Below are 17,506 nucleotides of genomic sequence, written 5' to 3'. Positions count from 1 at the left end.
CAACAGCCAGAAATATGTCTGCGTTCCTAGGCTAGCTGGAGCCCAAAGTAAGGTAAAGGACCACTCTGCTGGCTTTCATTTACTAACTTATTTGTTATGGAAGTATTACATGGTTTTAGACAAAATTGGCCCAACTTAGGGGCAGATCCATAAAAATTAATTGAGAGAACAGAAGGAGATAGGGCCGGAAATTACCTCAACCCAATCCCTGAAGCTCTGACGGCAGTGTCCATACAGACAGACTCTTGTTTGGAACTCCTTATTAAGGTGGGTGCAGAGGGACTGCATTAGAGGAACAAAGACCCAGGGTGGGAGCAGAAACCCAACCAGCTAGACAGCGATGAATGACTAAAGGTCGCCGACAAGATGGGGTATGTGACTGGAAGGGGAAGGTAGCCTATAAAGTTGTTTCAGTTTTAGCTCCAAACAGCCCTTCTCCCTCTGTCATATACACACCCCCAGAGGGGGGGGGGGGTACTCAAAAAAGTTTTATATGGGGAGGCTCTGCCTCAAGGTCCAACCCTTTTATATACCATTTTGACAGAAAAGTCACCCCTTTTGTTTACCTTTTATTGAAAAAAAGGTACCCCTTTCATATACCTACACAATACGACATAATACTTAAAACAGGATGTTTTCTTGACATTTTTATGTGGAGCTAAATTAAGATGATACAGCCATAAGTTGCATCTGTTCGAAATATTTAATTTAAAGGCCCTTTTAAATATCTTAATGACAGAATTTTCTACCTTTCATATACCTAAACTGGTAAAATCCATACCCTTTTATATACCGGAAGCCTAAAAAAGGTACCCTTTTGGGCAGAGCCTCCCCATATAGGCCATTATAGGGAGTGCCCCCCCCCCCCGGTACTCACCACTGAAACACAGACATGAATATGCACAATTAGACTAGTACATGAACATGGCTATTAATGAAAAAGAAATAAACTATCAACTACAAAACACGAACCCCAAGTAACCCTGTTCACAGATAAAAGAAATTAAATGAAAGGAGAAAACAATAATTACCGGTATCATGATAATGTTGTGATTATTGTTGAAAACATTAACTGATCATAGATTTACAATAATTATAATAATATATTTACAATTATTATAATAAGATATTAATTTATCTAAAGGGTGCAAAATAGTAAAATCCAGGCTCCAAATATCCAAATGATGGATACAACTATCCACTGGATTAATCACTATCAAACGGCCAGCGTAGTCCACTGAAGAGGTTTTCACCCACTGGCTTGTCAATATACCTTTTTGGGGCAAGGACTTACACATCCAAAATTCTAATTTGAACTTTCTGGGATTCTAAGACTCCACTTTTACAACTCTACAAAAGAACATTCTTCAAATTGTCAGGTCTAGTGGCCAGCCAGACAAGTCAATATATTTAGTTAATGATATGCCACCTTACCCTAAGAGCAAGACTTTCCAGTTCTTTTGTTCAAAAATGCTCGGAACACAGAAAGTGTTGGAATGTTTTTATACTCTGCAACGTTAACAGCCAGTACCAGTTCTGTTCATTAAATTGGTCAGACCTGATCAAATATTAGTCTTAAACATTTGAACATACCTAACCGTTAACAACTGATTAATCATCTGCCTTACCAGTCTCACAAAATCATTTAAATTTTCATCAACAGAATTTGAACAATCAACAAAACTGTCTGTTACTGAGTCACACAGACTTATGACTTGAGCATGGCTTCTCTTTTGAATCAGATGCCTTTGAACGCAAAGTAACTGTGCCTTCATCAGTTGAACTGTCATTTGATTGTGGTGACAAGGAACACAAGCAAAATACTGACGAATAAGAGTGCAAAAAGTGACCGTCTCTCTCAAGCTTTCCCTCGCATGAATGCAGATCCAACCCCAGCTCTCCATTGCCAAAGAAACCCACTACAGGTATACCAGGAAATTCCTGTCGGAAAATCCCAGTCTCGACATTCTTCGCACTGTAAAACTTTTCACCACGACCAATGCAAGTCACCATGAAACAAGCTGTATTCTTTTCACATGAAATCCCAGACTTTTTCAGTTGCTTCAAGCTTTGTTGCACCCCTTCCGCAGTTTCTCCATGGTGAACCATGGAAATGGCTTCCACGTCGCCTGCTATTGCAAGTCCTACGACACCTGCATTCCTTACTTCATTGTCCACCATCAAGAATGATTCAACAAGTCCACCAATTATCACCACTTCTGACTTATCATCTTCCTCATTGTTGCAAACCTAAAACAGAAACACAGTCCTTCATTTACACTCACTTTCAGTATTACAGTATGTGCATAGCGGCTATCTTTCTTTATTATTCAACACATGCGCGTGCTGCCCATATATGATCAAAATGTTAACGTTATCTGTCATCCGTACATGACATATATCCTGCGATATACGTAGGTTGCGAAGATTCGTCCGAAATCTTGTAAAGTGCTGCATAATAACAGTTTTTCTATCTGCAAAATGTGTTTCGTTGACAATTCGTTGAATAATTAAACAATTATCCAGCTCAATCTTGCGGAATATCGTCTGATTTTAGCCCACTTGGCCCACGGCCTCGTCGGCTAAGTATCAGGCGATATTCCACCTGATTTCGCAGGATAATTGTTAAATATCCATCTTTCGACATTGTCTTTTGACATGCTGTTTGAAATGAGCCAATCGAAACCGATGCATACCAGGTGGTGTTTGTTTCATGCAAATGAGCCCACAGGTTAAGGAGGTCATGTGACTGGTGTATTTCGATCCGTCTTGTTTGTTTAGCATGTCAAAAGACAGCTGCTATGCACGTAACACTAAAAGTGGGCACAAAACACAACAAGATAAAGTTACAGCATATAGCTTACGGGGGGAAATACTGCAACAGATGTATGTATGTATGTATTGCAGACCTACCTTTTGTGTGTACCCTTTTGCCGCAAGAAAGCAATTTACTTGCAAAACAATTAAAAAATTTCTTTCTCATTTTCTTACCAGTGAACTACTAGCACTCATTTCCAGTGCACAATTCTAATATATTCGTAAACAAATGAAGTTTATTTACCTTCCAAATTCCTGAAGCCACTTTCCCTATAACATCAAGGTTGTAAGTGTCTCCTTTGGCCAAAAGAAAGGCACACTTGACTGTCCCATCAGAAGGAATTTTCAAAGATTTTTCCCAGCGAGATTTGAATGTTCTGTTGTTCTTTACCTCTGTGATGTTCAAGTTGATCACTTTAGCTGAAACACCCTCTATTTGCGGCATTAACAGCAAGGCAACACCTTCCGCCATTTCCACTTCTTCCGAAAACCCACCCTCTCCTGTTCCAATAATGCCTGCTCCAACGCATCCAATAAGTGCACATGAATCAGGTAAGCAGCCCTTCACTGCCGTTACTAGGCCTTTTATTTCATCTTTTTTTGCATCAGCATATTCTGTGCACCTACTCACTAAGAGGATGCATGCTGCTGGAACCAAAGGAAGCTCATCCAAAAATTCAACAATTCTTCGGCCTAAGATTTCCATAGAAAGCTAAGAAAAAATAAAACTTGTTTAAACAACTTGGATCAGCAAAAAAGTATATCACACCAACCTTCTTTTTGTTACAAATTACTAATTAAAAACATTCAGTTGGCATTTTTTAGAAAACTATCATTACCAGTTCATTACAAGTTCATCACTACCAGTTCATTACAAGTTCATGAGTTTATCTTTTCAACGTCAACGACTTCAGTAGGGCCAGTTAGCCACAATAGGAGCGCTTTTAAGAATAGGGGCGCATATAAGAATGTGGGTGCTTATAAGAATGGGGGCGCTTATTGGAATAGGGGCGCTTATTAACAAAAACACATTCGAAGGGGGGCGCTTATTCGGAAGGGGCCACTTATTGGAAGGAGGGCGCTAAATCGAATCATTACGGTACTTCAAAAGCCTGCCAACTCCATTTTACAACCTGTATATGGCAAGCACAATCTACCAAGGGGGTAGACATCAGTGTGTATAGGGTTGGGGTGCTGAGCAATATTTTTCACACTCTCTCAACCCTCCAAGTTTATTTTTTTCCTTAGTGGCCATTGGCCACCAACTGCTCAAGTTTGGTTGCCAGTGAAAAATTTTATTCGCTACAGTAAATTAAGCTCACGCTTTCAATCCTTCTTCTCAATTTTAGTCGCCAGGCTGGCGACTTCGGTTCCAATTATTTGCCTGCCCAAAATTTTAGTCGCCATGGTGACTAACATGGTCTTAACTTGGAGGGTTGTCTCTTAAACCCACCCCACCCCACCCCGTCAGTAGATTTTGGTATTCTCCAGAGATTAAACATACCATAATGAAACCAAGACAGTGGTCATTTGAAGTATGTCTGGAGATGTAAACAGTCTACCTTTTTATATACCGATTTAATTTCACTGCATTTCGAAGAATCAGTTTTTCTCATTTGCAAGCTTTCATTCAAATACACTGCTTGAAGATTTCTTGTTTTGTAAGCACTTATAACTGATGCATTACATCACAAACATGTTGGATAATAATAACAATAATAATAATAATAATAATAATAATAATAATAATAATAATAATTATTATAATAATAATAATGGCTTTATTGGAAGAGCTTCCACAGGGTGGCTCTTCGTCTTCCAAAAAAACTAAAGATAAGGGTCATCATTATTGCATGCAAAGTTAAAAGCCCTTTTACTTCCATAAATAAGCCTTGGGCTTATTTATATGCTCATCAGGGTTAAAAGTGAGCTTTTGACCAGTCTGAGGAGTTAAGGAGTTTGGGAGTAGCCTGAGGGGACCCTCAACTAGCACAAAAGTTCTCAAAATGGACCACATATAATTGCAGGGTCTTCAATTTATTCAACACAAACTGTAACTGCAACATTAAAATGCAAAACACACATAAACACTGTAACAACATCAACACTGTAAATTTATGGAGCTAATATAATCAGGGGCAGAATTGGGGGGAGGGATCAAGGAGACTGCTCCCCTCCCCCCTCCCTTAAGTTTTTGTACCCAATCGGCAGGCAGACACTACGTCATTGCCCCAGTCGCATACAAACACTATGTTTTTAACCATCTACAAGCAACACCTCTCTTAAGTAGACACTCTTTCTGGTCCCAAAGGTGGTCGCTTGCAGAAGGTTTGACTGTGTCCCAGAGTGGCTATCCAGGGGACTTGTAACCATTCTAATATATAGATTTAGGCAAGCCTAAAAGCGGAGCTCCCCATTTATTTAATTTTCACTGGAGCTTACAATGTTTTCATTCTAGTGAATAAGCGGCCAAAGTACTAAATGTTTATGGCGGTTGATAGGTTCAAGACAAATTTAAATAGCTCACGGTTAAACCGAAATGTCAGCAGTACGACAAAAATAATAATCTTAAAGCGGGGCAAAATCATTACTCATGGTACGAAAAATTACTTTAGAGTACAGTAAATTATCTGCTTTCTAGCAATAGAAAATAGTTTCGCGATCCTGTAAAAGTTTCGCAGCAGTTTAGTAGACTCCACAATATCTATTACATTGATATAGGATATACTCAACGTGAATCGCTGAGTCTGTCGGATTAGCTCAATCGGTAAGGTGCCAGTCTGCGGATCCCAGAGGGTCAAGTTTTTTTTTCTTTTTTTTTTTTTTTTTTTTTTTACCCCATAGCAATAAAATGGTTTGTTTATTATATCAACCCGATTTAGCTTTTTGATACTCCTACATGTACGATGCTGGCTTTACAGATAGACACGAAAGTCATCGATCGATTATGGCTCTCAATGTCCACTTTTTTGGCGGTCGATTACTTTCTACACTTAATTTTCAGCCATATTTTGTTTCATTGCTTCTTGTTTTTCTTTTCAAACCTCTTTAAATTTTAAAGGCCGCCTTTATACGGCCTTCTTGCTTCACTATTTCTACCATCAAACTATGGCGGCCATGTTGCGCGACTCCGTACGCCGTACGCACCCGCGAACCATGCCGCTATCCATGTTGACCATGAAACCTCATTTCGATAGTGTTCCTTCTTTCATGAGTATGGTGCTCTGCTCTGCGGCCCTGCGGGCCGCTGTAGAGCTCCGCTATTAATATACCGTAGAATTCCGGTTATAAGCCCTGGGCTTATACAACTTCGTAAGGGTTTTTGGGTGGGCTTATAAGCAGAGGGGCTTATATTCGGGAGGGCTTATAAGCGGAAGGAAAAAAACGTTTCGAAACGAGCCTCGGGAGTGTTGATCGAAATACGTTTTTAAGTTAAAAACGCACAAAAAAGGCAACATTTAGCCCTGTTCAGTACTGTCATCCGGTAGAGGGGGGCTTACATCCGGGGGGGCTTATAACCGGATGTATTTTTTTGTTTCCAGGTTGATGGGCCTATAACCGGGGGGGCTTATAAGCGGGGGGGCTTATAACCGGAATTTTACGGTATGTAGATTAGATTAATTATGTAATGTCTTGAATTCCCGCAGTTTGTTTTAAGCTGATAAGATTTAAATGTCATGGAAAATGTGCATTTAATAATATTAATACTTACTCAATTATTGTAACTACCATAATTATAATAATTTATTTTTTCCCTTTAAATGTTTCGGGGGGGGGGGGCTCATAGCAATTGGCCTTAGCTTCAATATTAAACTTGGAGATGTTCAGTCTTAAAAACTGCACGTTCAAAACTCGCTATTTTAGGTAATATACTGTCCTTCGAAAGTAAAATGCTAAATATGACGAAAATGAAGATAAGGAAATACTAAGCTTGTTATTCACATAAGCTTACGAAACTGGCTGTCCGCTTTCTTCTCCAAGAAATACCCTGCAGTAAATGACTTTGTTTGTTTTTGTCGCAAAAGGGATTACTTAATCTAGTTAATGACCATTTCGGACGACGTAGCACCGACTAAAGGACAAAATAAAAAGTAAATGAATTACGAGCACAATACAAAGGCCCTGTAGATTCTAATTCTAGAACCAGAAGTGTATTGTAGCTTCCCCAAGCATTTTTTCCTGGAGTTATGCGAATTACTTGGGAAATGTTTTTGCGGTGGATAAATTTACATACATGGCTTTCAATGAATGAACTTTAATTTTCCTTACCTTAGACGTGCATGGAGTACCGTGAACTCCATGATGAAACACAAAACTGAGCCAGCCCAATCTTTGTCTTGAGCGAATTATTCGTCTGGCTGTGTCTCGCCATAAGCGACAAACTTGCGCGCACATAAAAAGTGCTTTTGCGGGCAGAAACGTTAAAATTATCTCCACTACTTCTGCAAGCGACGAAACACGTTCCACCGAAGGCGAACGCTCCAGTCTAGAGGCCATTCTGATGTGAAAATGGCGATAACGAACTCAAGAACCTCCGAGCATGGCCAACTCAACTTGTTTACATCGAAAGACTGAGTACGAAATTTTTTACTAAGAGGGGACACGTCACGTGCTAAATTTGAATTGGGGGAGGAGAGACACAGGTCAATGGCTAAACAGTAATAAATTAATTTGTGCATATTTTCAGAAGACGTTTAGAAAGTATTTTGAGGCTTTCTTCATCTCTGTTAGTGAAATAATCAGATTCGTTGAATAGTTATGTAACCAGCGGTTATGTAATCCTTTAGGGACTGTATTTAAAAATATGAGGATAGGACTATATTTGCATACGGTTAGTTTTTTCTTGGACTTAGCCTGCGAGCAGGCTCACCTTGGGGCACGCACGATAGCTACACGAGAGAGGCGAAGCCGCGACACGTGAGCGGCGAAGCCGCGAAAGCGAGCGGCGTCAGCCGCGAGTGAGCCTGCATTGATCTCTGCTAATTTTTCACTTCCACCCCGGAAACCGCAGGAACACTGATAAGTCAATTAAGTTTCACCGGAAATAGAAGTTTGACAGGAACGTTGACAGCGAATAAGCCTGATAGTTTCAGATTTATCGGGAAAATTTCCAATGCAGACTTTCCATAATCTCGGTTGTGAATGCTACACCGAAGAAATAAAGCAAGCGTTGAAAAAAACCTCTTCTTCCTTCGGTTAGAGATTTCTGCCGACTGTGTGCGTGTTCGTTAAAAGTCCAATATGGAGAGTCGGCTCGTGTGATCGCAACAGAAAATTCCTTTCAAGCGTCAAAGCAGAAAGGTTTCGCCGGTGTTATCCTCGCTTAACTGTGCTAATATGTTGGTTTACAAGTGACAGCCTCCTCGAATAAATCCGATGGAGTTTGCCAGGCTTGTGCACGGAAAATAAGAAATGTGCACGAGCTGTATTCGTTTGTAGCTAAAGCGCTGCGGAAAGGGAAATCGAATGCGAAGAAAGCGAAAACCGATTCAAGCAAAACGGCGAGTACATCTCGGTTCATCAACAAACTTTTAACAGCGTATCCAGCTCCTTTTTTAGGTTAGCAGAAACAGACTAGAACTTCGCTGAAACATTAGAAATACACGCACTCGACTCTCTCTCCATAATATTGCTGATTGTTGACGACTGATTTGCGACAACCCGCGGCAAACTGAACTCCATGGGGATCTGATCGCACCTCATCAAACAAAACAGATTGACAGTTTTCTCACCTTTCTCGCCTTTCGGCCAATGGTATTTCACTTTGCTCAGGCAAAGCAGAAATGAAAAATATAGAGAGATCAAAGCAGGCTCACTTTATTGGCGCCACTCCCCCGCCTTATCGCTACGCTCGCCACTCGCGTGTGCCCCAACGTATATTCGCGCGTGCCCCAACGTGAGCCTGCTCGCAGGCTATCTTGGACTGAAATGTAAACACATGGAAATTAAAGGTTTGAGTTGATACAGAAACTGCGCTTTTCCTGCACAATCTCTTTACTGAACTTTTCACTTGAATAAACAACCATTTGGCATCTATATGGCCCTTTTAAACACCTAAATGACAGCTTTTCCCCACTCTTTTCTGTACTCCAACTCATAAAAACCCTAGCTACCCTTTTAATAGCCTCCTACGCAGATGTTCTTTAGGCTAAAGAACGTCTGTGTAGGAGACTACCCTTTAATAAACCTTCAGCATAAAATTAAGGTATCCCTTTCAGGCAGAACACCCCTGTACAGTCCACTATATATAATGAGCAACCCCCACCCACCCCTGGGCAAAAGATTCAATAAAGTGGTTATACTCCCAGCCATTCAGTTACTTTCATAGCATCTTTGGGAGATCTCAAGGATCTTCAGAAGATTTTTGAAAATAATTGTTATCCCTTCAATCTGTCGTATTCAAAAAAATATTCTTCAGAAAGTGACATTCTCATTTCAGCCAATCAGAACTTAGCCTGCAAACGTATTTCCGGCTGCCATTTCTCTCCGCCGAAAAACGACAGCCGGAAATGCCTCTGCGTTTGCAGGCTCATCAAAACTGGGCAATATTCTTTATAAGATATAAACAAAGCTAACAGGCAAAAAAAAAAATGACAAGGAAACTTAATATAATTATGTTAATATGCTTTATTCAGGTTTTAATTAAAGACTTAAATAATGAACATTTTGTACTAAAAAGGAATTCATACTTCCTGTAGTTATGATATTTCATAATAATTTATTACTTTGTTACAATGATGACACAGTTACAAGATTTAGATACTTTAAGATATTTGCAGTAAGAGTACATATATTTAGAAAAAATCTCTCCACAATTTTCAAAAAACCTCTAAAATTTCTAAAAGGAATTTAATTGTACACAAACATTTTCACAATTTAACTCTCTTTAAAAGGTCTTCATGTAAGGCCATTTCACTACAAAAAGAAGACTTTTCAAGAGTCTTAAAAGCACTGATAAATTTGCAAAGCAATAAAAGGAACTCCTGATTAACATCAACAATAGTTTGATTATTCTATGATAGTAACAATTCTGTTCTCAATTAAAAGACCTAACTAGAATTTTTTTCTACATATTTAAACAAGTTGTGCATTCAGAATGTAATTTACTTGATTAATAAAGTCAAAAATGATTTTATTTTGTGTAAGAGACTTAAAATCCATTTTCAGTTTTGAATGATGTAAAAAATTCTATTTGGCTCATTAAAGCAGAGACAGCATATAAATAAGCTAATCCCCGCTGCTTTGTCATTGACAAAGGTATACTACTTTTACAATAGTTTCATTATCAGTATATTCCACATTATTTGACTGGCGTAATCTTTGGGGGTTGTAATTAATATATTTGTTAAATCTTATAAAATAAATTAAATAATCTACTGTGTTCCATACGGGACTTTAAAAATCCAGCATAATACTTAATAATAACTTGGTCACCTTGAGACAAGCACAGAAAAAACTGCAAACTAAGAAAACAAAATTTCATTTATCACAAGATGCTGGCAATAAATTTTACCCAACCAACTTGATGTTAATTTCAAACTATTTTTAACAAAAGATAATAATAAATGACAAAAAAAAGTCTGTATTTGAGCTTAGTGGCCCACCAGGCCAGAGCTTATCAAGGTTTCCATAACATTAAGCAACTAGGAGTATTTCTGCTCCCCCCTGGATGGGATGCTAGTCCATCACAGGGTTACCCCCAGCACTGAATTTGCCAGTACCCATTTATACACCGGGGGGTGGGGGGGGGGGGGGGGAGAAGGCACTATGAGAGTAAAGTGTATTACCCAAAGACATAACACAATGATCCTGGCCAGGGCTCGAACCCAGAGTCCAGTGCGCCAACCATTAGGCCATGGTGCCTCCTGCATCATCATCTTTTTAATAATATTATGAAATGACAAATCTAAGATGTTCAACATTCTTACCTTATCTTTCAACTGTTGACATAATCTAAGTGCTGCTCCAATGAGTAAAACTGAATCACTGAGCCGTGGAATCGAACAATCAACCTGAAACAGAAAAAAGTAAAAATATTACAAACCTGACTATTAAGAATGGCAACAATCTAACACAATAATCTTCCATAAATTTCAGCAACATATAGTTTAACTCATTAAGGAAACTATAAAGATTATGTATTTGTTGCAAAGATTATATCTACCGGTAAGACTCAGTCACGCTTCACTGATGATTAAATATAAGTTTACTTTACCTCAAAGTGACTTGTGATTTCCATCCATTTGTTGTTGTATTCACTGTATGCATGATCAGAAAGAACATTTATAAAAGAAATCATATAGAAACATACTAGAAACTATATTTGCCATATTACAAGATGGGGATTTTCCTACAGAATTTAGCATGTAGGCTCTCTTCTTCTACTATATTCTTGTTTAACTGCTTCTTATTTTATATTATTCATTTAAGTGCCTCATATCAAGAGGTCAATAAAAGAAATTCAAAAATTGACGTGCACTCAAACAAACAAAGAAATACTAAAAGTGACTGAAATGCATTTTGTGTAAAAGGAAAAATCTGTGTTCAATCCAGTGGCCCATCAGGCCAGATCAGCTTATTCCAGTTTTAGTAGCATGAAGCGGGATGGGATGCTAGTCCATCGCAGGGTTACCCCCCCCCCCGCCCCCCAGCATTAAATTCGGCAGTAACCATTTGTACACCTGGGTGGAGAGAGGCACTATGACAATAAAAGTTTCTTGCCCAGGAAACACAACACAATGAACCTGGCCAGAGCTTGAACCCAGACCAGTCAATCCAGAGTCCAGTGCACTAACCATTAGTTCACCACCCAGGGGGGGTACTGCGGCTTGTAAATGACGGGGATGATCGAATGAAGGCAATATCTGTGACCCAAAAAAATCCCTAAGTCTTCCGACATTACCCAAAAAAATCCCTGGACCAAAAATAACCCCCCAAAAAATCCCTTGTCAAATTACCCCTAAATTGCCAGGAGGGGCAATAACGCTCGAGTTTGATTATTCATCATACCATAAATTCGCCAAGGCACTTTTATTAGTTTGTTTTTAATACCCCAAAAAAATCCCCTATTTTAATCAAGTCACCCAAAAAAAAACTTGCCAAATTTTCCAACCCAAAAAAATCCCGGAATCGAAAATTTCAAACCCCAAAAAATCCTTTGATCATCCCCGTCATTTACAAGCCAGAGTACCCCCCTGGGGTCCACCACACCTCCCACATTAATTGCCACTGGCAATAATTTAAAAACCTGAGAACCTGTAAAAAGCTTATGTTTAAATCATGTCTACCTAAATTAAATTTGACACTCAAAAATTGTTGACTTAACAGCCTTGATTTAAAAAGTGCTTACAATGTTTGTCCAACTGGGTCATTCTCCTGGGGCTGCTTCTGTGTAGCAAACAACATTTAATCATTATCAAAATCTTTTTTTTTTGTTACCAGATATCAGATATAGGTGTGAGGAAGCAGTGCTGAAATCAACTTACAGAACTTTGAGGTGGTACAGGAAGTGTTGTTAAAGTGTAGATTGACAGAACAAGTTTGTCACTGTTAAGACAAAAGTAAGCAACCACATCGTCTGGTAGACCAGGCTTGAACACCCGCTGAAAGAAAAAGAAATGTTCAATATAAATACAGTAGAACCCTGGTAACTCTAACTCGGTTAACTGGAACACCCCGCTAACTCGAACGTACTTCCATTTCCCTTGGTTTTGACCCTAGACTTTAAAGTCATTTTTACTCAGTTAACTCAAACTTGAATAACTCAAAACCTTTGCTAATTCAAACTAAATTTTTTGCACATTTTTGTAGTCAACACTATTACACCTTTATACCTTGGCATTTTAAAAAGCACTGACATTTTTCCAAGAAAGTGCTTTCATTATACAAAGTTTATTTCATGTACTGTTCAAATTTTCTAAAGAGAGAGTGGCTAAACCATCAACTCTCAAGGTCGGCAGACAAATTCCCTTCACTGGGCTTCAAACATTTCATATAACACAATTTGGAAGAATGTGCTGTTCAACACAACGTCCCCTCCTTGATCTTGCGCTTAAGTGTCATAATTTTGCTACATGTAGTCGGCAAGACAGTAAAACCTGCAGTTGTTTCAATGGCAGGTTTTCCTTTGCATAACAGTTAATACTAATACAAAGTACAAACTTAAAACTTAGAATAAAATTAATTCCCAATTAGGTACCTGGTTTCCAGATGTTAACATATCTAAAACAGGCGTTTTATCAGGCAAAGACAGTCTTGACTTTCCTTTGGTCAAAAAACTTGTTATTTCTTCCACAACCTGTTGGTGAATTTCAGCAAGAAAGTTTTTACTATCAAGTGAAAACAAAACACGGTAATGGCAGCTTCTGTCTTAAAGAACAAGAAGAAAAATATTTACTTTTTACAGTACTATATTTTTAACAATCGCGAGTTTTAAAAACAGTATTGGGAGGAAAGACCTCACACGTCTTATACAAACTGAGTGAAAATGTGACATATGCAGCTAGCCGATATACATTTTTAAATTTTTAATTTTAATTCTTAACTGCAATTTTTATCTTTAACCTACTTTTATTATAAAATTTTATATTCTATTGTCATTTTTTTATTTATTCATTTATTTATCTATTTATTTATGTAGTACGATTCTTTTTTTTTTCTTCTTAGAATTTAAGTGTAAATATTTTAAATTGCTTAGATATATAATAATGTAAATAGTGTCCACAAGTAGTTTTTTTTAAGCTAAATACCTCAGACACTTTAATAAAGTATTTCATTCATTCAATCAATTCTTCACCTCAGTGTCAGTGAATGTGGTGGATATTTACCGAGTCGCAAAGCGACGAGGTAAATATCCACCACATTCACCGACACTGAGGTGAAGAATTGTTTTAGTATATACTACACAAGTTGAATAACTAGTGGACCAAAACATCACTTTCGGTAAACAAAGCGACGCGCAAAGGCTGTTTGTTTCTCTTAAGCTGCTCGGAGCCTGCTCGGAGGTGAATTATACTTTGCTAATCACCTCCGAGTTAACCAATCAGCACACGCAAAAAGCACTATTCACTTTGTACAAAAAGCACTATGTACTTGTGTGGTATATACTAATTAGATTTATTTATTGATTTTCAGCTTAATTGAATTTTCAAATCTTTAACACCCACATTGCTAAATATTAACTTTCTTCAAAATTTTGATCACACATTCAGGACATTCTCAAGCCTACATGAAGAAATTCATAGTCTTTTCAAGTACACGATTGTACTCTCCCCAAAATTCGCTCAATGCAATCAGTCACATAGTTTTTAAAACTGTTTAAGCTATGTTTTTTAGCTAAAATGTTACTTAGCAGATTAACTCAAATTATTATAGTACAAAAACACTCTTTTTACCTTACTGACTTCTCGTCCTGAAGAGAAATTACAGTTTGCTTTAGTTTCTTCAACTTTTTCTATGGCAAGTTGCAAGTAGTTAATGGCATCTTGAATCTTCAGAAACAAAAAAAATGAAATAAAAAAAGATAACGCTATAACAATAACAACTGGTGTCAATCTCTGTCTGATAATTTCTGTAAATAAAACAAATCTTTTACTACAGGATTATGGTGGAATTTATCAAAATGAAAAACTTTAAACAAGTGTTTTTTTGGTGGTGGAATGTATCAAAATGAAAAACTTGTAACAAGTGTTTTTTTATAACCATAACAAATAATAATAACAATAATGATAATAATAATAATAACAATAATAATAATAATAATAATAACTTTATTTAACCACGGTAAAAAGTTTAAAGCTAAAAGCTTGTGGGACCGTGTACAAATTAAAATTTAAAAATACATGTAAAAAGATATCCTAAAAATATTAAAAAAGATAACAAAATTCACTAACTATAACAACAATTTAAATATTCGATAACATAATTACAATAAAATAACATAACTCAGAAATAAAACAAACATTGAAATTTACCCTACCACACTTAGTAAGATTTTGACCTTTAGAAAATAAAACTTGTGTCCAACACATTTAATATGCATATTACCTGTTTTAATTTCCATGGAAGACGTTCTCTTATAAATACCCGAAAACCAGAACTTGAGACTTTGGGAAGTTTAAATTTGAGGTCCTGTAAAAAGCAAAACAAGTTATTTTCGAGTTGCTGTGTTCCTCTGTTTAAAAAATTATACAACTTGGTGCAAAACACCTTTTGAAAGAGAATGAAGTTGATTTGCACAGGACAAGAATATGTGAATTAAACTTGCTTTTGAAGGAAAGGATTAGTACCAGGCCTCAGAGATACCAGAGGTACCAGGGGTAATTGCACTAAGTAGCTTAATTGTTACAACATGAATATAGTTTAACTTGCAAAATATAATTACTTAATATGTTGAATTTCTGGACAAAAGAGACAAAAATTGAAAAATGTCGTCAGATAACTTACAGCTTTTGAAATATTTTCTCCTTCCACAGCAACATAACCTTTAAGGGTATCACTGCTGCAATACAAGACAACTATGATAATCATAAAATTGATATATTTACCAAAATAATGTAATGAGAAAGATGTAATGCTTATCATGTCATGAGCACAAGACAAAGAAAAAATCCAAGGCCCCAACAGGTTCTAAACCTGTGACTCCCAAACACTGGGCAGGCACTCTATCCACATAGCAGTGTTCTCCCTAGGTATTTAAGGCCAGGCGGGCCGCATAGTTTGATTCACAGGAAAATAGTTGCCGCCTGGCTTAAAATTGAAGATATAACACAACGTTACCTTACTGTTTGAGATCTGGAACTGGGAATTCCTATCCATAAGCAAACAATATATCACTTATTATTTTTTTACTGTGTTTTCTCACCATTAATGTCATTAATAAAGTGATTTACCCTTGAATTACTATGTTCAAACCTGTGAGCGTGACGCATTTGTTTCCTTGAACGGAAGCTACCTTTATCAAATTGACACAGGAACACAACTGCACTTCAAGGTGTCGTAACATGGAATACGAAACGAAATTCTCGCGTTTGTGTAAAGAATGGAGAACTAGGTCGACTCGGGTTGCTCAGAACAGAAACTAAAAGCTTCTCAAAGCAAAATTAGTTATCTTTTTACTCCGGTTTTGACATTTGAAAACCACAGTCCAAATACCGCCTGGCTTTCCCAAAATCCTAGGGAGAACACTGCATAGCTACAGAAAGACACATGGTGAGCAAGCCCATTTACTAGTGGTGGGAGTCAGGAGGGCGGGAGCCCAGGAAAGTAGCCGGAGGCAGGAGAAGAGAGGGCAGGAAGCGGGATTCCTGAGGTGGCAGGAACCAGCTTAACACGAGTAAAATTACGTAACATTTCTGCAATCAATATTTTCGCAATAGATATGAGACAAAGAGAAGGGAACCATGACAGAATGGGGCAGGAAACGGGGAGTAAAAGGTACGGGTAGACTGTTCACAGCCCTCTATTTTTTCTTATTTTTTCGATTGATAAGCATGGAAAAAGATTGGCGAGAGAATTGGACTCCAGCGCTCGCGCACACCAATTCTCTTGCTTTTTTGCATTGAAAACTAGAGAGGCTGTGGACAGTCTGTTCCTCCCTCCCCTTACAAGGTTTATATCTGACATGCATCCTGCATACTGCTATGAACTGGACATTACTGATCCTTCATATTAAATGAAGAGTTACAGTTGTACCAATTAATGAAAATTTGGGAGAATTTCAGGTAATATTATGTTGAAAATGCTTAGTCTCTTCTTCTTAACATTCTCCATGACTTCCACTTGTTTTTTATAACTCTATAGAAATAAAGAATATGCTTACTGTTGTATATATTTTCAACTTACTTTGGTGTAGAGAGCATGAAGTAATCTTGTGGCTTTACTTCCCCTGGAATACAAGTAATAGTGAACATTATCATTTTCAAAAAAGTAGGAATAAAAAGAGAGTGAGAGAGAGAAAAAGAGAGAAAAGAAAGAAGGCAAAAATTGGGAAAACAAAGAGATCCTCTCACAGGTCCTCCACCAGGCATAATTTTGTTCTGGAGACATGTGACCAGACCCAAACAGGGTCTCTTTTCCTCACTCGCTCACTCCAGTGAGGTGGAAAGAAGAGAGACCCTGGGAACTAGGTTGGAATTGTGGGGGTGGGGGTGGTGGAAGGCATGAATATCTTCTGGAAAAACACATTATCACATTATAAAAAAAGAAATACTGGATTGACTGACACTAAAATCAGTGAAATCTTCTCCCTACCTTGTATTTCACCTGTTGGTGCTTTTGTTGGCATACTTGTGAGTTTTAAACATTTTGAACATTCCTTGGAAATAAATCAGTACCAATAACAACATAAGCAACAGAATGATTTTAAATGAAACAATCCATTCATATTGCTAAAGCTTTAAACGTTTTCGAGAAGCAGCAATTTTATTAAGCCATAAAGTTCTACCTGTAGAATGGTCCCCAGCTGGGTCAAAACTTTGGGTACATGTTCTCTCAGCAACCACTCAAATTCCAGCCTCTTTATCGATGGAAAAAACATAACAGTTTACTTGAGAGTAGGTTTAAGTAGATAACTGAACAGTAAATTTGGAATAATTCCCATTTTGTTACCAAGACTCTGATGTCCTCATCTTCTTCCACAAACACAACCTCCGCCATTTTGAATCTACCCTGAGCCCGCGATACAATAACA

At 37.7% G+C, this 17,506-nt stretch overlaps 2 protein-coding genes across 3 annotated transcripts; both read right to left on the bottom strand.

The window, feature by feature from the left end:
- Positions 1-684: 684 nt before the first annotated feature.
- Positions 685-7,413, bottom strand: LOC144647072 (F-box only protein 22-like). The gene is made up of 3 exons (XM_078506815.1): positions 7,087-7,413; positions 3,062-3,529; positions 685-2,250 (listed from the first exon to the last, which is right to left on the bottom strand). The coding sequence occupies exons 1-3, from the start codon at positions 7,312-7,314 to the stop codon at positions 1,699-1,701; spliced, it is 1,248 nt and encodes a 415-aa protein (XP_078362941.1). The 5' UTR covers positions 7,315-7,413; the 3' UTR covers positions 685-1,698.
- A 2,031-nt stretch (positions 7,414-9,444) lies between these two features.
- On the bottom strand, positions 9,445-17,499 carry LOC144645406 (protein rogdi homolog). Of its 2 annotated transcripts, none has more exons than XM_078504980.1 (13): positions 17,425-17,499; positions 17,261-17,332; positions 17,068-17,131; positions 16,660-16,702; positions 15,262-15,316; positions 14,863-14,946; positions 14,211-14,306; positions 13,016-13,114; positions 12,303-12,419; positions 12,167-12,204; positions 11,033-11,075; positions 10,738-10,829; positions 9,445-10,273 (listed from the first exon to the last, which is right to left on the bottom strand). In XM_078504980.1, exons 1-13 carry the CDS (start codon positions 17,470-17,472, stop codon positions 10,213-10,215), a joined length of 912 nt encoding a protein of 303 aa, XP_078361106.1. In that variant the 5' UTR covers positions 17,473-17,499; the 3' UTR covers positions 9,445-10,212. The 2 variants fall into 2 exon arrangements, with proteins under 2 accessions (XP_078361106.1, XP_078361107.1); XM_078504981.1 differs by having other exon boundaries at positions 9,445-10,280; positions 10,746-10,829; positions 17,425-17,498.
- Positions 17,500-17,506: the final 7 nt, after the last annotated feature.

This window comes from Oculina patagonica, chromosome 3, assembly GCF_052425735.1.
Source record: "Oculina patagonica isolate OP01 chromosome 3, crgOcupat, whole genome shotgun sequence".
Lineage (NCBI taxonomy): Eukaryota > Metazoa > Cnidaria > Anthozoa > Scleractinia > Oculinidae > Oculina > Oculina patagonica.
The sequence above is the reverse complement of the archived record's forward strand: the minus strand, read 5'-3'. Positions and strand labels throughout refer to the sequence as shown.